Here is a 21,960-nt window from a genome sequence, read left to right on the forward strand (position 1 = left end):
AAGGCACAGATTTCATCAGCACCGTTTCTTCTCACACCTTTTCCATTCGGTACGATTAAAAAGACAACTGAAAAGCATAACGTTAAAAAATGTTGTTCCAGGCAAAGGCAATTTATTTCCTTTACATGTTTGATGTAAACACACGAAAAAATCATCATCACTCACACACAATGGTTCTTCTGGCAATGATCACATTGGCTTAGTGTCAATAAAAAAGCTTTGCAAAATTCAATATATCATATTTTATTCAAAATCACATTTACATCTTACCACAAAGAGTCAGTTCCTTGAGTTTTTTGTTGTCTTTTTTTTTAAGCTTCAAGGATCGCTGCAATTCTCACCAGAACAATTGTGTCTCTCAGCACTACGTTTAGTGAAGAATTTTTTAGCACAAACACTGCAACTGAATGGCTTGTCTCCACTGTGTGTTCTTGTGTGGCTTCGTAAATACGACTTTCGAGAGAACCTCTTGGCACAAACTAAGCAGGAAAAAGGTTTTTCTCCACTGTGCGTTCTTGTGTGGATTGTTAAACTTGAATTTTGAGAGAAGCTTTTACCACAAACTGAGCAAGAAAAAGGGTTTTCGCCAGTGTGTGTTCTTGTGTGACAAGTTAAATGTGACTTTGCAGAGAAGCGTCTACCACAAACTGAGCAGGAAAAGGCTTTTTCACCACTGTGTGTTCTTGTGTGTTCTGTTAAAGTTCCCTTTTGAGAGAAGCATTTTCCACAAACTGAGCAGGAAAAGGGTTTTTCTCCACTGTGTGTTCTTGCGTGGGTTGTTAAATGCGACTTTTGAGAGAAACTCTTGCCACAAACTGAGCAAGAAAAAGGTTTTTCTCCACTGTGTATTGTTGTGTGTTTTATTAAATATGACTTGAAAGAAAAGCTTTTGCCACACACTGAGCAAGAGAAAGGTTTTTCTCCATTGTGCGTTCTTGTGTGCCTTACTAAAGACTTTCGAGAGAAGCATTTCCCACAAACTGAGCAAGAAAAAGGTTTTTCACCACTGTGTGTTCTTGTGTGCGGTTTTAAAGACAGCTTTGCAGTGAATGAGTCAGTGTGACATGCCCTTTCACCTTTAGCTTGCCCAGCATCATCATCATCATCGTCATGAGCGTCTGATGTGTCCTCATTATGTGCTTGTGATGGGCCCCAGTGGTCTTCATCACCTTCTGTTGTCACGTGATGACTTGAGCTGCTGCTTGTAGGCTCCGCCCCTCTTTTGTCCTCATTCTCATCCTTTTTTTCATCTTCAGTCTTTATCGGGAGAACGTTCACTGGTGACTTGTTGATCTCCTCCTCCTCCTCCTCCTTTTTGATGTGAGTCAAGTCTGGCTCCTCTTTCACAGAACGGAGATCATTTTGTCTGACGTCTGCAGGACACAAAAAGACAAATTTGGTTTGGTCAAGTCAAAGCTCAGGCGGCGACTTTGTCTTATATTGTTTCTACCATGCGACCTTGACTTGTGCCCGCCGCACACGGAGCAATGCGTGCGACCCCATCTTGGACCAAACCATGGGGGCATTTCACAAAATTACGTCCTACGATGTAAACCTCCCTTTAGCAGCACAGCTGTGATAAACGAGCATTTAAAAAGGAAGCACGTTGCGGCTGATGCCCTATTTCATTCCTGACATAGTCACAGACGTTTCTGGAAGCGAGATGAAGTTAGCACACACAGGCTATTGTGTGGGTGTGATGGAACACCTGTTGTGGGACCCGAACATATTGATGCAGACCACTGGGGGCCATCGCAACATAATGTCATCGATAAAATAGTAATCCTTCAAGTGAAATATGTTTACAAGTTTTTCATTTTGCATTGAGAGATAGTTTCATTGTGGGTACTTTTTGCTTCCATTATAATCCGGATCCCTAAAAGAATTAAAGGGGCCCTGGAATCAGAGTCGCTATTTATTGTATGATTTACGTTTGTTTTTTTTTTACCCAAAATTATATTTATCCTGCGAGTAAGTTCCGACATTACCCTTTTTATTTTTATAAAATTTCTGTTTTGAAATAAATTTTAAAACAAAATTACGTTTGAAGAGTAAAAGTTCTTACACATAAGCATTAAGCAACAACACTTTCACTCTGACTTTCATGTTGACATATTTGAATAATGACTGTATATTTTAAAGTTATCCAATATGTATTAAAATTAGACTAAGATACACCATAATATGAGTTCACTGAATTATTTTGTAACCGCAATGATGTATAACAGCCAGAGGGTGTCAGTAATGAGTAACAAAGTAACACAACACCTCCCACTGTTCCGTCATCGTTGTCTTTTGCATAAATTATCAAGAACTATGAGTTGCAGTCGAGATGCAAACCACATGGGCCACAGGAACTTTATTACCAGGAACTAAATGTTCCTGGACTTGTTGGTGGAAAAGGGGGTTGTGACGTTCTCCCTTTTTAAGCCCATAGTAAGCCAAAGATGCAGATGCATTCCTTGCAGCATGCGCTTGTTCACTGATGAGATCCGTGCAACCCTGGATGGATGCATTAAATGTATTTTAAATGTTTGGATGGGGTGAAACTACGCACATGTACACAGAACAGTGCAGGGCCACCCGAGGTTCATTGACTCTCATACGAACAAGCCAGTACAAAGTTAATAAATAAGAAAAGACCGATACGTACTTGACTTTAAAAAAAAAAAAAAAACTTAATATTTTGTGTTGTATCCACTAAAATTGATCGACCGCCATTGATGTTTTCACCGCAGTGTGCACATTTTGTAGAGTCAGGCAGAATTCCTTCCGTAAGGAATTGCTTGAACAAGATATAAAAACCAGAAAATTGAAAATGTTAAATAATCAGTTCAAATTTTCGACTGGGAAAACATGGAGTTCACCCCCCACTATTGGTTATTCATTGGCAGGTATTTTCTGCACTGATTTCATTTGGCAAAAACAAATGTTCAGCAGACCTGCAAGTAAAAGGCAATATTTAAAAATAAAACGGCAATAACATTGGACGCATTTCCCCAAACAACTTAATGTTGTGATGCATATTTTTAACGATAGAAAGTCGTTCTTTACAAAGCAAATGAGAGTAAAACGTGTACAAACCTGCTTTGAGTGGCACAACTCGAGGCTGCTTGTAACCTTCGCCCAGAAGTTGAAGATGTTGCTCGTTCTCTTCTTTTATTCCACAAAGTTCCTCTTTGTACTTGGGTGTCGTTCTTTCACACATTTTCAAACGCCAATCTCAACAAATCCGCACTTGATCTCTGCTTGGCGATGAGTCATGTGCCTCTTTTCGTTAGCGGCTAGCTAGCTAACAAGCTAAGCTAACTACGCCAAAAAACATCAACGCGCGAAGATGAGGTTATCGGGACACAAAGACTTAATGAATTATGTCGACGTCCTTTAGAGTAGCACTGGACATCCTGTGAGAAAATTACAGTCGGTTCCACACTAAATCAGAAGAATTTAGCGGTGGGTGTTTTTGTTCCGGTGTTGACGGGTCGGTGGATGTGGTCGAGGCCCTTCGCAAGCTGCGCGCTTGCTAATGACGTCATGCTTTAAGCACGTATTTTTCAAATATATTTCTTTGCCTCTGTGTTTGTTCTGTTTTGATATATATTTTATATAACATTTTAATTCGGTTGATGAAAAAAATTAACAAAATAACTAAATTAACGCCGCATTCGCGAGTCAGCTCCGACGTCACTTCCGCCTATTTCCCGAGAAGCCGCTGCTGGAACAGCAGTGGGACGTTTACGTTTCTCCTACCGAACTTGTTTTTATTTCGGTGTGGACGGGTCAGTGGATGTGGACGAGGTCGAAGATGCGCGCTTCCTAATGACGTCATGCTTTAAACACGTATTTTTCAAATATATTTCTTTGCCTCTGTGTTTGTTTTACCCCTGGCTGTTCTGTTTTAATGTATATTTTATATAATATTTTAATTCGGTAGATGAAAAAATTAACAAAATAAATAAATTCAAGCCACATTGGCGAGGCAGTTCTTACGTCACTTCCGCCTTCGGCCCGAGAAGCCGCTGCTGCAACAGCAGTGGGACGTTTACGTTTCTCCTACAGAACTTGCAACAATGCTGTGGTTCACTCGGGCTGCAAGATTGTATGAATATGATGTCTGCATATACTCGCAGTGCTTCTCAATTATTTCACGCCCGCCCCTACCAAGAAGAAAAAGATTCGCGCCCCCCCACCACCAATTCTTTTTCTGTCTTTGTAGATTGTTATTAGATTGTCAATAAAATATCCCTTAACTAAGCTAAATTGCAAAGAAATATAATTTTGAGAACTATTATAGTGAGGATCTCGAAACTCAGTTCTCTGTTGTGCAAATATTGATGAGATGACAAATATTTGTCATGTCATGATCCACATTGCTTATCCTGTACAGGGTCGCGGGAGGGTGTGGTCGTTTTTTTTTTTGTGCTCAAGAGGAAAAGGGTCAAATAAAGACTCAACAACTGATTAGAGTTCCGATATTTAGTTTCTTCAGATTCTGGCGTTCAGGAAATAGTACAAACACAGATATCTGGGCAGCTTTTTCTTAATCTCACAAGAAAACTGCACTTGGGCGAGCACAGTCGACAAATGCGCACCATCTTTCAGCCCAGCTTCAGTTTTTAGAGGAGTTTTTTATGTCAAGGGTAATGTAGGTTGAATCGGTCGTCCCCGCTCCCTCCCACGGCACGGGTCCACGTCCAAGGGAAGGTCCTCCCCAGGTTAGTCATCGTCTGGATAGTTGATTCCTGTCTGGTCCCCAAGACTGGCACGCCAAGGCTGGCCTTCTACGGCGGGCAGTCTCTCCGTCTCTCCAGCTGGCACTGCTCTGGAATCTTGTCGGTGTGTGCGTGTTCCTGTGTATGTGCACGTGTATATGCAGGTGTAAGTACGTGTCTGTGTGTATGCATGCGTATATGCATGTGCTCCGATCTCCAATTGTAATGTCTTTTGGAATGTGTTTTTCTTTTGATAGCGTCTATGTGAGTCCTCCAGTGCCTAATTTGGTATGTTTGCATCTCTACAGCCAATGTGGAGAATGTGCTTTATCGTATTTGTCCATGAAGTGCTGTGAATGTGAGGGCAGCTCATAGAAATGCTATGTGCGCAAATCTATTCTCACGATTGAGAATTTCAATAAAGTTCACACATTTAAACTAAGTACTCTAAATTTAGCATATGAGAATAATATAATAAATCAGTAAACATCATGACTACAATCCCAGTCATTCTTGTGACCAGTGCTTCTAGTTCCATTTGATAAATGCTTTTTGTTTAATCAATGTTTAACATATTCAGTAAAAATGAACCTGCTAAATTAAATAATTGACCTTCTGTCCTGTAAGTGTTTAAAATAATGCCAGCAATCATAATACAATCCTTCATTTACCATTGCAGTCGACTTATCATTGCAGTATTTTCTATCATTGCAGCATTTTTATTAATTTCCCCTCTGTACCATGGACAGACATTCGGAGAGTTTCCTTACACTTGTATATGTTGTGGGATGTAAGTGTGTATATACACATGGGGATTTGTGTATTTACGTATGTACTGTGTATATTTGCATGTTTTTTTTATGAATGTCTGCTGCAAATGTTATACATTAACGGCTACATTACGCCGCCGCCTCTGTGTGATCTATTTCTTTGCTGCTGTAACACTTCAAATTTCCCCATTGTGGGACTATTGAAGGACATCTTTATCTTTATCTTTAAAAACTTTGTGTTGGTGCTTGTTAAATAATTTTCCAAAAGATTAAGATTGAACAAAATGGTGAAACAAAAATTTAAAAAGTAAATTCTGTAACAATTAAACATTGAATACTAAATTATTCCTAAAACAGTTCAATAAATCTTGTAATTAATAGTGAATTATTGTAATTTAATGAATACTAAAACAAATAATGAAATATTAAAGTACTTAAATAAATATCGAAATCATTTTCGAACACAATAACAGTTAAGAAATAAAAGAGTGACATGTTTTAATTTAAAATTTACAACCACATCGCAACTTGTCGAAAAAGCCTGGAAAAAGGCAAAGGTGCAAATATGTTGACATAAAGTATCACTTTATCATGTCAACTGTTAATAATAGGGAAATACATTCGGAATACTATCCAACCAACAACATGGTGTCAGATGTATGAACAAAACCAGCAACAAAAGTAAAATTCAATACAGCTCTCAAGTTCATATTTGGGAACTAAAATATTTGTTCACGTGCATACGGTTCAAATCGGACGTTTTTCCAATGTTTAGAAGAAGATAACAATGCTTTGCATCGCAAATGGCGACATCTGTCGGTGAGTTGGTGACAGTGCGCCACACAGCCAGCAGCCAATCATATCACAGCGGGGTGAGTCCTGTTCTTCCGCTTTCGTGACGAACAGGAAGTCCTTTCAGTGCGACTTTGAAAAACGACGCTCTTTCATTCGTCTCGTCGAACAAAGAGAAGCACGCGAGTTATCGCCAAGCAGAGATCAAGTGCGGATTTTTTGGAATCATTTGAAAATGTGTGAAAGAACGACACCCAAGGACAAAGAGGAACTTTGTGGAATAAAAGAAGAGAACGAGCAACATCTTCAACTGCTGGGCGAAGTTAGCAAGCAGCTTCGTGTTGTGCCACTCAAAGCAGGTTTGTACACGTTTTACTCTCATTTGCTTTGGAAAGAACGACTTTCTATCGTTAAAAATACACATAACAACATTAAGTTGTTTGGGGAAATCGTTCAAGGTTATTGCCGTTTTATTTTTAATTATTGCCTTTTACTTGCCGGTTTGCTGAACATTTGTTTATGCCAAATGAAATCAGTGCAGAAGATAAATGCCAAAGAAAAAACAAAAGTGGGGGGTGAACTCCATGTTTTTTTTCCAGTTTAAAATTTGAACTGATTATTGAACATTTTACATATTCCGGTTTTTATATGTTGTTAAAGAAATTAAGTTTGTCATGTCATCATGTTTCAAAACTATGCTGACAGATGTAGTGTATTTTTATATCCACTGTTGGAGTTGAGCCACCGAGAAAATGAGAAACATTTAGTAAATGAATCTTCAAAGCCAAACTTACTCCATAGCGTGTTCGTTTTTTGTACTCAAGAAAAAAAGGATCAATATGTTCGGGTCCCACAACAGGTGTTCCATCACACCCACACAATAGCCTGTGTGTGCTAACTTCATCTCGCTTCCAGAAACGTCTGTGACTATGTCAGGAATGAAATCGGGCATCAGCCGCAATGTGCTTCCTTTTTAAATGCTCGTTTATCACAGTTATGCTGCTAAAGGGAGGTTTACATCGTAGGACGTAATTTTGTGAAATGTCCCCATGGTCCGGTCCAAGTTGGGGTCCACGCATTGCTCCGTATGCGGCAGGCACAAGCCAAGGTAGCACGCTATGAACAATATAAGACAAAGTCGACGCACGAGGTTTGACTTGACCAAACCAAATTTGTCTTTTTGTGTCCTACAGACGTCAGTGAAAACGATCTCCGTTCCGTGAAAGAGGAGCCAGACTTGACTCACATCAAAAAGGAGGAGGAGGAGATCAACAAGTCACCACTGAACTTTGTCCCTATAAAGACTGAAGATGAAAACAAGGATGAGAGTGAGGACAAAAGAGGGGCGGAGCCTACAAGCAGCAGCTCAAGTCATCACGTGACAACAGAAAGTGATGAAGACCACTGGGGGCCAGCACATAATGAGGACACATTATCAGACGCTCATGACGATGATGATGATGATAATGGGCAAACTAAAGGTGAAAGGGCATGTGATACTGACTCATTAACTTCAAAGTTGACTTTAAAACCGCACACAAGAACACACAGTGGAGAAAAAAAAAATTTTTGCTTGGTTTGTGGCAAAAGCTTCCTGCATAAGTCAACATTCACAATCCACACAAGAACACACAGTGGAGAGGAGCCTTTTTCCTGCTCAGTTCTTGGCAAAAGCTTTTCTTTAAAGTCATATTTGATAAAACACACAAGAATACACAGTGGAGAAAAACATTTTTCCTGCTCAGTTTGCGGAAAAAGTTTCTCTCAAAAGGCACATTTAACAAGTCACGCAAGAACACACAGTGGAGATAAACCTTTTTCATGCTCAGTTTGTGGCAAAAGCTTCTCTGGAAAGTTTCATTTAACAAAACACACAACAATACATAGTGGAGAAAAACCTTTTTCCTGCTCAGTTTGTAGGAAAAGTTTCACTCAAAAATCAACTTCAACCAATCATAGAAGAACACACAGTGGCGAAAAACCCTTTTCCTGCTCAATTTGTGGAAAGAGTTTCTCTCGTAAGTCGCTTTTAAAGAGCCACACAAGAACACACAATGGAGACAAGCCATTCAGTTGCAGTGTTTGTGCTAAAAAATTCTTCACTAAACATGGTGCTGAGAGACATGATTGTGCTGGTGAGAAAAGCAACGATCCTTGAAGCTTAAAAAAACAACCAAAACAAAAACTGAAGGAACTGACTCTTTGTGGTAAGATATAAATGTGATTTAGAATAAAATATGATATATTGAATTTTGCAAAGCTTTTTTATTGACACTAAGCCAATGTGATCAGTGCCAGAAGAACCAACATGTTTGAGTGATAATTGTTTTTTTTTGTTTTCATATCAAACATTATCAATGAAATTAATTACCTTTGCCTAGAACAACATTTTTTAACATTATGCTTTTCAGTTGTTTTTTTAATCGTACTTAATGGAAACGGTGTGAGAAGAAACTGTGCTTATGAAATCGGTTCCTTCCACAATCATCAATAAAGTCACTTGTTCCACTTGCTCAACTGGCCTTCATTACGCTGTGAAAAGGTGAAAAACTGAACTAGAAGTTGAACTCTAAAAAGAACCAGAAAGAGAAACGCAAATCGTCTCAGTTTCTCTCAAAGGTTTTGGAATGTCAGGAGTTGGCAACTTGATGGCAACTGGAGTCAGTGTTTATTTGTCACCACGGAGGGGATGATCCGCATCACGCAGTTTGTTGCTGCTGCTGTCTGAATTGGAAAAGTACCGTAGTTTAATGAATATTGAAATTAATAATGAAATATTTAAGTAATAAAATAAACATTGAAATATTTTTTGAAACTTTAACATTTAAATAATAGTGAAAATTTTCAATTTAAAATTTGCAACAATATACGTCCATCTATCCATTATCTATACCGCTTCTCCTCACGAGGGTCGCGTGGGGTGCTGGAGCCTATCCCAGCTATCTTTGGGCAGTAAAGATAAAGATAAAGATAAAGATGTCCTTTATTAGTCCCACAATGGGGAAATTTGAAGTGTTACAGCAGCAAAGATATAGATCACACAGAGTCGGCGGCGTAACATTAGCAGCAGACATTCATAAAAACGCATGCAAATATACACAGTATAAACGTATCTAAGTGTAAGGAAACACTCCTAATGCCTGTCCATTATACAGAGGGGGAAACACTGTAATGATAAAAACTACTGAATGATTGAAAATACTGCAATGATAAAGATATTACACTGAAAAAAGTACTGTAATGGTGAGAGTACTGACATGACAGGAGAGTACTGCAATGATAGAAAATACTGCAATGATAAAAGTACTGTAATGGTAAAAGTACTGCAATGATAAAATATACTGCAATGATAAAAGTACTGTAATAGTAAAAGTACCGCAATGATAGGAAATACAGTAATTATAAAAGTACTGCAATGATAAAAGTACTGTAATAGTGAACATCCTGCAGTGGTAGAAATACTACAGTGATAGAAGTATTGTAATAAGAATACTGTAATGATAAGAATACTGTAATGGCGGGGGACACCCTGAACTGGTTGCCAGCCAATTGCAGGGCACACAGAGACGAACAACCATCCGTGCTCAAACTCATACCTAGGGGCAATTTAGAGTGTTCAATCGGCCTGCCATGCATGTTTTTGGAATGTGGGAGGAAACCGGAGTACCCGGAGGAAACCCACGCAGGCACGGGGAGGAATTAAATTAATAAGAAATATAGAAACATTTACTAAATATTGAACAAATTGAATAGTCCAAATTTTCAAAGATAAAAATAATGAATCAAATTTTAAGTATTAATTAATTCAATAAATAATTAAAATAATTGCACTCATATTTAAATGAACAAATATGTTGTCAAATATTCAAGATTGAAATCGAAAGTATTTAAAAATATTGATAGAATTCTTACATATTAAAAATTTTGAATACATATTGTAGTCATACATAAGCAAGTTTAAATATTTACATGAAAATCGAATTAAATACTGAATACTGAGGTAAAAAATTGTTTAGGAAAAAATACTTAAATATTGAAGTGAGTATCCAATTAAATGAATAAACAACAAATACCTCGTGGAAAATATAATTTATCAACGTTTGTCAAACCACAATGTTCTTTTTTGCATATTCTTAAATAATCTTAGTTTTTTTTCTCTTTTCCTTTTTTAGTTACTCAACAGTTCATTCCACGTGGAATATCCCATTGGGAGAAAAAAAATATCTCATGCAAAAAATAAAGAGCGACCTATTGTTTTTGAGGACAATAAAAGGCACCACAGCACTGGCGAAAAAGCCTGTAAAAAGGCAAAGGTGCAAACATGTTGACATTAAGAAGAACTTTATCACGTCAACTGTGAATAATAGGAAAATAGATTTGCAATGCAGTCCAAAAGACAACATGGTGGCAGATAACAAAACCGGCTGTCAGAAAGACTTGGGGGGGAACCAAAGTTTCGTTCCGCATTGACGCAATACTAGGACGGGTTTCATAATAAGGTAACACTTCCGCTCCTCTCGCGGCACCCGTTGGTGTGCGTCTACTGATTAAAACATTCAAATTATTCCAGTTTCCTGATTCTCTGACCGGAATCAACGGCCCATACTGCCCGCTTCAGCCAGTGTAATTTCTCAGCTAATGTGGACAACACTGCATTACAACAAGTGGTCCTTCGAGCCGGATTGGAGCAAAGCTAAAGCACTATGGACCCTGCAGCAACTACGGAAGAGACATCAAGTCGGCCCAGCAGAGAATCCCGTCTGCCCCCTCATCTAATGGACTATGAAGTTGGCTATTCAGTCCCCGGATCACATCCTCCAATCACTTCATCCCGCTCCAGCGGCAGACTCAGAAGTACTTCGAGGAGATCCCATCGCTCTGTAACCAACTCCAGTTCTTACTCAGGGAGGCACACAACCTATTCCGTTGGCCACTATCCGCAAGATGAGAATGCTGAACAACTTCAGATGGTTAATCTTCAAAGACAGCTGGCCGAAGATGAGGAAGCTGAGCGCGAACTCAAACAACTGCAAGCTCAAGCCAAGGCAGCGCAACAGGCACAAGAAGAAGCCATACAAGCAAAGGAGGCCATTAGCAAACGCTTCGAACAAAGCCGCAGACTACAACAATTAAGAGCGGATGTGGAACTAGCTAAACTGGTCACGTCAATGCTCAGTACGAACAGCCCCACATCAAGCACCTATCAGCCGATCCCACCAGCTAGTCCTGCACCAGGCAACCTTGCACCTCCTCACGCCAACTCATATCCAACAATGGGCAAACAACAATCCCCTAATTTAGTCCAAACAGCTGCTGCAGCACAACCGTTGCCTACGGCAGCGCCAACAACGATCCATGATGGAGCGGCTGCTCCACTACAAAGTGAGCAACTTAATACGACTCACGGCCCGTCATTCCAGCAGACAGGACAAGAATGGGAGCATCCTCGAGCTTCTTCCATTCCCTTCCAGGCTCCTACATCAGCACCTGCCCCCTATTCTGGTCTACAGCCACAACTCGGAGCAGATATGCTGATCGCTTCTGCCTTTGGCATTCCAAAGCCAACGCTACCAGTGTTTGAGAGCGGTCCTGAGAGTGACTTTGCTCTGCTGAAGATGGCACTGGACAGTCTACTCAACAACCACACCCACCTGAGTGAGCAGTATAAGTATCAAGTGTTACTAAGTGTAACTAATTGTCACATGATCTTCTATCATTTTCCGGTTCCGGCGCCGCGCGAGTGGCTGCCTGTTTACAGCAGCGTGGCTCACTATTGAGCCTTTTTCGTGTGTTTTTTCCCTTTACCCTGTTTTATTTTATTTTTACCTCATCTCAGCAATGGACCTACAACTTGTGGTGGTTTTGCTGCTGTTGGGGGCTATTTCTTGCGCGATCGTGTCCGGAGACGAAACTCGGAGCTACGGATCGATCGTGTACACAAGAGATCAGCTGTTAGCACTCCGTGCTAACCCCGCGTCGGCTCCCAGAGCGAGACCCGATATCCCCCACGAGCTGAGGAGGAAGAGACGGGGATGTCGTGCGGGGGCTAAACGCCAGGCAAGGAGGAGACGATACCACCCCGTCCTCCCGTCCGTTATCATGGGGAATGTTCGATCCCTCCCCAACAAAATGGACGAGCTAACAGCGCGAACCCGGCACGAGAGGATTTTCCGGGAGGCTAGCTTGCTGGTGTTCACGGAGTCGTGGCTAACAGAGCTAACGCCGGACGCCGTCGTGGAATTGGACGGCTTCCAAATACTACGCGCGGACAGGACACTGGAGAGCGGTAAGAGGAAAGGGGGAGGGCTGGCTGTGTTTGTTAATGATATAGATGGTGTAACCCTGGGCACATAACTGTTAAGGATCAACTTTGCAGTCGGGACATTGAGCTGATAGCTGTTAGCATGCGTCCGGTCTCCTTACCGCGAGAGTTCAGTCATGTGATCGCGGTGGCGGCGTTCGTGCCACCCTCCGCTAACGGTGAGACAGCCTGTAACGTACTGACTGCAGCTGTGAGCAGGCTACAAACACAGCACCCAAATGCCTTGCTCCTTATCTCTGGTGACTTCAATCATGCTTCTCCTTCCTCTTCTCTGCCTTCATTCACACAATATGTAACCTGCCATACCAGAGACAATAAAATATTGGACCTTTTCTATGCCAACACCAAGGAGGCGTACACGTCACTGCCCCTCCCCTCGCTGGGCACAGATGATCACAACTTGGTGGCTCTCCTGCCTGTGTACAAACCTCTCGTCCGCAGGCAGCCAGCTGTGACAGGCACAGTTCAGAGATGGTCCGGAGAAGCCGAGGAGGCCTTGAAGGACTGTTTCAACACAACTGTGTGGGAAGTAATCAGCGAAGCCCACTGGGAGGGCATTAATGGTCTAACAGACACAGTTACAGACTATATTAACTTCTGCATGGAGAACACCATTCCCACCAGGACTGTAAGATGTTTCTCCAACAACAAACCCTGGATCACACGGGACATTAAAGCTCTCCTGAAGGAGAAAAAGAGGGCTTTTGCGTCAGGCGACAAGGACGAGCTGAAGAGAGTGCAGCGTCAGCTGAGAAGGAGGATCCGAGAGAGGAAAAAGTCCTCCAGGATGCGGATGGAAGAACAACTGCAGCGGAACAATGCCAGGGATGTCTGGAGGGGCCTGAAGACCATCTCAGGCCACGGACAACCAGGTAAGACCCAGAAGGGGCTTCAGTGGGCAAATGAGTTGAACCTATTTTTCAATAGGTTTGATCAAATGTCTGACCCCGCTCAGGATTCCCTGATGCAGCCCCCACCCACCCCTCCTGCCACTGCGAACAAGACCCTCTCTCCCCCTCTCTCGCCCCTCTCTCTCTCCACAAGCTCCAGTTCCCAGCCTCATCAGACAACCACCACTTCCTCCTGCTCAGCTTTGTTCCTCACAACATCTCAGGTGAAGAACCAGCTGAGGAAGATGAAGGCGAGGAAGGCGGCAGGCCCAGATGGGATCATCTCCCAGCCCCTCAAATCCTGCGCAGACCAGCTGTGTGGAATCGTCCAGCACATGTTCAACCTGAGCTTGAAGCTGGGCAGAGTCCCCCAGCTGTGGAAAACATCCTGCCTGGTTCCGGTTCCAAAGACACCCCATCCGAAGGAGCTCAACAACTTCAGACCAGTGGCGCTGACGTCTCATCTGATGAAGACCCTGGAGAGACTGGTCCTCGTCCATCTGCGCCCCCTGGTCAGCTCCTCAATGGACCCACTCCAGTTTGCATACCAGCCTGGCATCAGTGTGGATGATGCCATCATCTACCTGCTCCACACTTCACTCTTCCACCTGGAGAAGGCGGGGGGCACGGTGAGGATCATGTTCTTGGATTTCTCAAGTGCTTTCAACACCATCCAGCCCGCCTTTTTGGGGGACAAGCTGGAGCAGGCGGGAGTGGCCCATCACCTCATCACATGGATTCACGACTACCTCACAAACCGGCCACAGTATGTGAGGACACAGGACTGTGTGTCTGACGTGCTCCTCTGCAGCACGGGAGCGCCGCAGGGAACTGTGCTGGCTCCCTTCCTGTTCACCCTCTACACCTCGGACTACAAATACAATTCCACAACCTGTCACCTGCAGAAGTTCTCTGATGACTCTGCGATTGTCGGCCTCATCACTGACAATGACGATCGGGAGTACAGAGGGGTTACGCAGGGGTTCGTGGACTGGTGTCAGCAGAACCGCCTCCAAATCAACGCTGGGAAATCCAAAGAGCTGGTGGTGGACTTCCGCAAGTATCGGCACTCTCCACCTGCACCAGTGAATATCCTGGGAACAGACGTTGAGAGGGTCTCAACTTAAGAGTACCTGGATGTTCATCTGAACAATAAACTGGACTGGAGCGACAACACAGACGCTCTCTATAGGAAGGGTCAGAGCAGACTCTTCCTACTCAGGAGGCTGAGGTCCTTTGGCGTTCGGGGAACACTCCTCAGGAGCTTCTATGACTCGGTGGTTTCACCGGTCATCTTCTATGGAGTGGTCTCCTGGGCAGGAGGCATCTCGGGCCGGGACAAAAAGAGACTGGACAAACTAGTGAGGAGGGCCAGCTCTGTCCTGGGCTGCTCCCTGGACTCTGTGGAGTCAGTGGGGGGCAGGAGGATGACGGTGAAACTGGCATCAATGCTGGACAACCCAGCCCACCCACTCAATGACACTCTGAGAACACTCCACAGCTCCTCCAGTGATAGACTTTTACACCCTCGCTGTACCAAAGAGAGATTTTGTCGCTCCTTCCTGCCGACTGCTGTCAGACTTTTTAACAAGAACATTGGGTCAGGCCTACAAACGGGAGGGCATTAGTGCAATTGTGCAGTCCTAGAATGCAATATATACTACGACTGTACTTTCAGCCAATGGTGTACTTAAATATTGACCAATGATGTATTTTGTTTCCCATTACAGTATTCTTATAACAGTACTTCTATCACTGCAGCATTTCTACCATTGCAGGACGTTCACTATTACAGTACTTTTATCATTGCAGTACTTTTATCATTGCAGTATTTTTCTATTGTTGCAGTACTTTTCCTATTACAGTACTTTTACCATTGCAGTATATTTTATCATTGCAGTACTTTTTAACATTACAGTACTTTTATCATTGCAGTATTTTCTATCATGCAGTACTTTTCTATCATGTCAGTACTCTTACCATTACAGTACTTTTATCATTGCAATATTTTTATGATTGCAGTATTTTCAATCATTCAGTAGTTTTTATCATTACAGCGTTTCCCCCTCTGTATAATGGACAGACATTAGGAGTGTTTCCTTACACTTAGATACGTTTATACTGTGTATATTTGCATGCGTTTTTATGAATGTCTGCTGCTAATGTTATACATTAACGGCTACATTACGCCGCCGACTCTGTGTGATCTATATCTTTGCTGCTGTAACACTTCAGATTTCCCCATTGTGGGACTAATAAAGGACATCTTATCTTATCTTATAAAGAGAATTACTTCCCATATCTCCATTAGGCCATTTAAAAATACACTACTTTTTTTTTCATTTATTTCAATTTATATTTAAGCTTGCTTATGTAATAATACAACATTTATTCAATTATTTTAATATGCAAAATTAGATCAATATTAATTTAAACCTTTTTATTTCACTCTTGATTATTTCTTAACATATTTGTTCATTTGAATATGTGTACAATTTAAATTATTCCATCCATCCAGCCATTTTCTGCCGCTCATCCAGGGTCGGGTTATTGAATTAATTTAATACATAAGTATTTTTTATATTTCAATATTTATTTCAAGATTAGGACTCTTCTCAATGTGTTCAATATTTATAAAATGTTTCTATATTTCTTATTAATTGCATTAAGTCTGTATGTCGTTGCTAATTTTACATTTTAATATTTCACGATTTCATTATATAAGCAATCCAAAGTAAAAAAAATATAATATAGCATGAACAAAAATATTTGGTATATTTGACAAAATGATAGTTTTTTCCGAAGTGAGATTCTGCTGAGCAACAAACCCCAAACACTTGATAGAGCTCAACCTAGAAAGTGTATTTAGCCAGTCAGAAATTTATTCAGAAAGCGAAATATTAAATGTATGTGAGGGGATATTCGAAGAGTTTGAGTTATGTTCAATGGACCATACATATACAAGCCAGCCAAACACAGCGAGAAAACCAGCGCTGACTCCAGTCGCCATCAAGTTGCCAACTCCTGACATTCCAAAACCTTTGAGAGAAATTGAGACTATTTGCGTTTCTCTTTCTGGTTCTTTTTATAGTTCAACTTCGAGATCAGTTTTTCACCTTTTCACACAGCGTAATGAAGGCCAGTTGAGCAAGTGGAACAAGTGATTTCATTGATGATTGTGGAAGGCAACGATTTCATAAGCACCGTTTCTTCTCACACCGTTTCCATTAGGTACGATTAAACAGACAACTGAAAAGCATAATGTTAAAAAATGTTATTCCAGGCAAAGGCAATAAATTTTATTTACATGTTTGATGTTAACACACAAAAAAACTCACCATCACTCAGACACAATGGTTCTTCTGGCACTGATCACATTGGCTTTGTGTCAATAAAAGAGCTTTGCAAAATTCAATTTCATCATATTTTATTGAAAATCACATTTACATCTTACCACAAAGAGTCGGTTCTTTCATTTTATTTATTTTTTTTTTAATCTTCAAGTATCGCTGCAATTCTCACCAGCACAATTGTGTCTCTCAGCATGCTGTTTAGTGAAGAATGTTTTAGCACAAACGCTGCAACTGAATGGCTTGTCTCCATTGTGTGTTCTTGTGTGGCTTTGTAAACTTGACCTTTGAGAGAAACTCTTGGCACAAACTGAGCAGGAAAAAGGTTTTTCTCCAGTGTGTGTTCTTGTGTGGCTTGTGAAATGCGACTTTTGAGAGAAACTCTTGGCACAAACTGGGCAGGAAAAAGGTTTTTCTCCAGTGTGTGTTCTTGTGTGGCTTGTGAAATGCGATTTTTGAGAGAAACTCTTGGCACAAACTGAGCAGGAAAAAGGTTTTTCTCCACTGTGTGTTCTTGTGTGGCTTGTGAAATGCGACTTTTGAGAGAAACTCTTGGCACAAACTGGGCAGGAAAAAGGTTTTTCTCCAGTGTGTGTTCTTGTGTGGCTTGTGAAATGCGACTTTTGAGAGAAACTCTTGGCACAAACTGAACAGGAAAAAGGTTTTTCTCCAGTGTGTGTTCTTGTGTGATTTGTTAAAAATGACTTTACATTAAAGCTTTTGCCACAAACTGAGCAGGAAAAAGGTTTTTCACCACTGTGCTTTCTTATGTGGTTTGTTAAATGCAACTTTTGAGAGAAACTCTTGGCACAAACTGAGCAGGAAAAAGGTTTTTCTCCACTGTGTGTTCTTGCGTGCCTTGTGAAATTAGAATTATGGGAGAAGCTTTTCCCACAATCTGAGCACGAAAAGGGTTTTTCACCACTGTGTGTTCTTGTGTGGATTGTTAAATGAGAATTTTGAGAGAAACTCTTGCCACAAATTGAGCAAGAAAAAGGTTTTTCTCCACTGTGTGTTCTTGTGTGCCTTACTAAATGAGTCTTTCGAGAGAAGCTTTTACCACAAACTGAGCACGAAAAGGGTTTTTCACCACTGTGTGTTCTTGTGTGGTATGTTAAATTTGATTTTAGAGAAAAGCTTTTACCACAAACCAAGCAGGAAAAAGGTTTTTCTCCACTGTGTGTTCTCGTGTGCGGTTTTAACGACAGCTTTGAAGTTAATGAGTCAGTGTGACATGCCCTTTCACCTTTGGCTTGCCCATCATTATCATCATCATCATCATTAGTATCATCATCATCGTCATGAGCGTCTGATGTGCCCTCATTTTGTGCTTGTGATGGCCCCCAGTGGTCTTCATCACCTTCTGTTGTCAAGTGATGACTTGAGCTGCTGCTTGTCGGCTCCGCCCCTCTGTTGTCCTCACTCTCATCCTTGTTTTCATCTTCAGTCTTTTTTGGGACAACGTTCACTGGTGACTTGTTGACCTCCGCCTCTTCCTCCTCCTTTTTGATGTGAGTCAAGTATGGCTCCTCTTTCACAGAACGGAGATCGTATACACTGACGTCTGCGGGACACAAAAAGACAAATTTGGTTTGGTCAAGTCAAAGTTCAGGCGGCGACTGTCTTATATTATTTCTCCCGTGCTACCTTAACTTGTGCCTGCCGCACACGGAGCAATGCATGCGACCCCGATTTGGACCAGACCATGGGGGCATTTCACAAAATTACGTCCTACGATGTAAACCTCCTTTTAGCAGCACAACAGTGATAAACGAGCATTTAAAAAGGAAGCACGTTGCGGCTGATGCCCGATTTCATTCCTGACATAGTCACAGACGTTTCTGGAAGCGAGCTGAAGTTAGCACACACTATCGTGTGCGTCTGATGGAACACCTGTTGTGGGACCCTAAGATATTAATGGGGGGCCACTGGGGGCCATCGCAACATAATGTCATTGATAAAATAGGAATCCTTCAAGCGAAATATGTTTTCAAGTATTTCATTTTGCATTTATGGATAGTTTCATCGTGGGTACTTTTTGCTTCCATTATAATCTGGATCCCTAAAAGAATTCAAGGAGCCCTGGCATCAGAGTCGCTATTTATTGTATGATTTACGTTACTTTTTTTTAACCCAAAATGACATTTATCCTGCGAGTAAGTTCCGACATTACCCTTTTTATTTTTATAAAATTTCTGTTTTGAAATAAATTTTAAAACAAAATTACGTTTGAAGAGTAAAAGTTCTTACACATAAGCATTAAGCAACAACACTTTCACTCTGACTTTCATGTTGACATATTTGAATAATGACCGTATATTTTAAAGTTATCCAATATGTATTAAAATTAGACTAAGATACACCATAATAATATTAGAGTTCACTTAATTATTTTGTACCTGCAATGATGCATAACAGCCATAGGGTGTCAGTAATGAGTAACAAAGTAACACAAGACCTCCCACTGATACGTCATCATTGCCATTTGGATAAATTACCAGGAACTATGAGTTGCAGTGGAGATGCAAACCACCTGGGCCACAGGAACTTTATTACCAGGAACTAAATGTTCCTGGACTTGTTGGTGGAAAAGGGGGTTGTGGCGTACTCCCTTTTTAAGCCCATAGTAAGCCAAAGATGCAGATGCATTCCTTGCAGCATGCGCTTGTTCACTGATGAGATCCGTGCAACCCTGGATGGATGCATTAAATGTATTTTAAATGTTTGGATGAGGTGAATCGACGCACATGTGCACAAAACTTGAATTACACCCGACGAAGCCAGTAAAAAGTTAATAAATAAATAAATAAGACCAATACGTACTTGATTTTTTTTTTTTAAACTTAATATTTTGTGTTTTATCCACTAAAATTGATCAACCGCCATTAATGTTTTCGCCGCAGTGTGCACATATTTTAGATTCAAGCAGAATTCCTTCCGGAAGGAATTGCTTGAACAAGATATAAAAAACAGAAAATGTAAAATGTTAAATAATCAGTTCAAATTTTATACTGGGAAAAACATGGAGTTCACCCCCCCACTATTGGTTATTCTTTGGCAATTATTTTGTGCACTGATTTAATTTGGCATAAACAAATGTTCAGCAGACCTGCAAGTAAAAGGCAATATTTAAAAATAAAACGGCAATAACCTTGAACGATTTCCTCAAACAACTTAATGTTGTGATGCATATTTCTAATGAAAGAAAGTCGTTCTATACAAAGCAAATGAGAGTAAGACGGGTACAAACCTGCTTTGTGTAGCACAACACGAGGCTGGTTGCAAACTTCGCCCAGCGATTGAAGATGTTGCTCGTTCTCTTCTTTTATTCCATAAAGTTCCTCTTTGTACTTGGGTGTCGTTCTTTCACACATTTTCAAACGCCAATCTCAACAAATCCGCACTTGATCTCTGCTTGGCGATGAGTCATGTGCCTTTTTTCGTTAGCGGCTAGCTAGCTAACAAGTTATGCTAACTACGCCGAAAAGCATCAACGCGCGAAAATGAGATTATCGGGACACAAAGACTTAATGAATTATATCGACGTCCTTGAGAGTAGCACTGGACATCCTGTGAAAAAATTACAGTCAGTTCCACACTGAATCAGAAGAATTTAGCGGTGGGTGTTTTTGTTCCGGTGTGGACCTGGTCGGTGGATGTGGTCGAGGCGCTTCGCAAGCTGCGCGCTTGCTAATGACGTCATGCTTTAAGCACGTATTTTTCAAATATATTTCTTTGCCTCTGTGTTTGTTTTTGCCCCTGGCTGTTCTGTTTTGATATATATTTTATATAACATTTTAATTCAGTTGATGAAAAAAATTAACAAAATAACTAAATTAACGCCGCATTCGCGAGTCAGCTCCGACGTCACTTCCGCCTATTTCCCGAGAAGCCGCTGCTGGAACAGCAGTGGGACGTTTACGTTTCTCCTACCGAACTTGCAACAATACTGTGGTTCACTCGGGCTGCTAGATTGTATGAATATAATGTCTGCATATACTAGTAGTGCTTCTCAATTATTTCACACCCGCCCTTACCAAGAAGAAAAAGATTCGCGCCCCCCCACCACCACCAATTTGTTTTCTGTCTTTTTAGATTGATATTAGATTGTCAATAAAATATCCCTTAACTAAGCTAAATTGACAAGAAATATAATTTTGAGAACTATTATAGTGAGGATCTCGAAACTCAGTACTCTGTTGTGCAAATATTGATGAGATGACAAATATTTGTCATGTTATTGTTGGAGTTGGGTCACCGTGGAAATAAGAAGTAGTTCGTAAATCAACCTTTAAAAGCCAAACTTACTCCAATGCGTGTTCGTTTTTTGTGCTCAAGAAGAAAAGGGTAAAAAAAAAGACTCAACAACTGATTAGAGTTCCGATATTTAGTTTCTTCAATTTCTGGAGTTCAGGAAATAGTACAAAGACAGATATCTGGGCGTCTTTTTCTTAATCTCACGAGAAAACTGCACTCGGGCGAGCACAGTCGAAAAATGTGCGCCATCTTTCAGCCCAGCTTCAGTTTTTATAGGAGTTTTATATGTCAAAGGTAATGTAGGTTGAATCGGTTGTCCTCGCTCCCTCCCACGGCACGGGTCCACGTCCAAGGGAAGGTCCTCCCCAGGTTAGTCATCGTGTGGATAGTTGATTCCCGTCTGGTCCCCAAGACTGGCACGCCAAGGCTGGCCTTCTCCGGCGGGCAGTCCCTCCGTCTCTCTCTCCGCTGGCATTCTTTTGTAATCTTGTCGGTGTGTGCGCGTGTATGTGCACGTGTATGTGCAGGTGTATGTTTATGTCTGTGTGTGTGTATGCGTATGTGCATGTGCTCCGATCTCCAATTGTTCTGTCTTTCGGAATGTGTTTCTTTTGATAGCGTCTGTGTGAGTCCTCCAGTGCCCAATTTGGTATATTTCCCTCTACAGCCCATGTGGAGAATGTGCTTCGTCGTATTTGTCCATGAAGTGCTGTGAATGTGAGGGCAGCTCATGGAAATGCTATGTGTAGAGGTTATTTTAGATTCAATTAGTTTCTTCTTATTTTCGTTGTTCAACCTCTTCGTTTGGTGGCGAATAAAAACAACTTTTTACGCGTGAACAAACACTGATGGTCGAAGCACGGCAAA

At 41.2% G+C, this 21,960-nt stretch overlaps 2 protein-coding genes across 2 annotated transcripts in view; one reads left to right on the forward strand and one right to left on the reverse strand.

The window, feature by feature from the left end:
• The window catches only part of LOC148341826 (uncharacterized), a 447,376-nt gene that overhangs the window by 148,580 nt on the left and 276,836 nt on the right, over positions 1 to 21,960 (forward strand). The window lies entirely within an intron of this gene.
• On the reverse strand, positions 16,986 to 20,486 carry LOC148341833 (uncharacterized). Its single transcript, XM_088283815.1, has 2 exons — positions 20,087 to 20,486; positions 16,986 to 18,400 (listed from the first exon to the last, which is right to left on the reverse strand). Exons 1-2 carry the CDS (start codon positions 20,208 to 20,210, stop codon positions 16,986 to 16,988), a joined length of 1,539 nt encoding a protein of 512 aa, XP_088139941.1. The 5' UTR covers positions 20,211 to 20,486.

This window comes from Idiotropiscis lumnitzeri, chromosome 2 (genome assembly GCF_059441095.1).
Source record: "Idiotropiscis lumnitzeri isolate Australia: NSW breed Sydney's pygmy pipehorse chromosome 2, RoL_Ilum_1.0, whole genome shotgun sequence".
Taxonomy (NCBI): Eukaryota; Metazoa; Chordata; class Actinopteri; order Syngnathiformes; family Syngnathidae; genus Idiotropiscis; species Idiotropiscis lumnitzeri.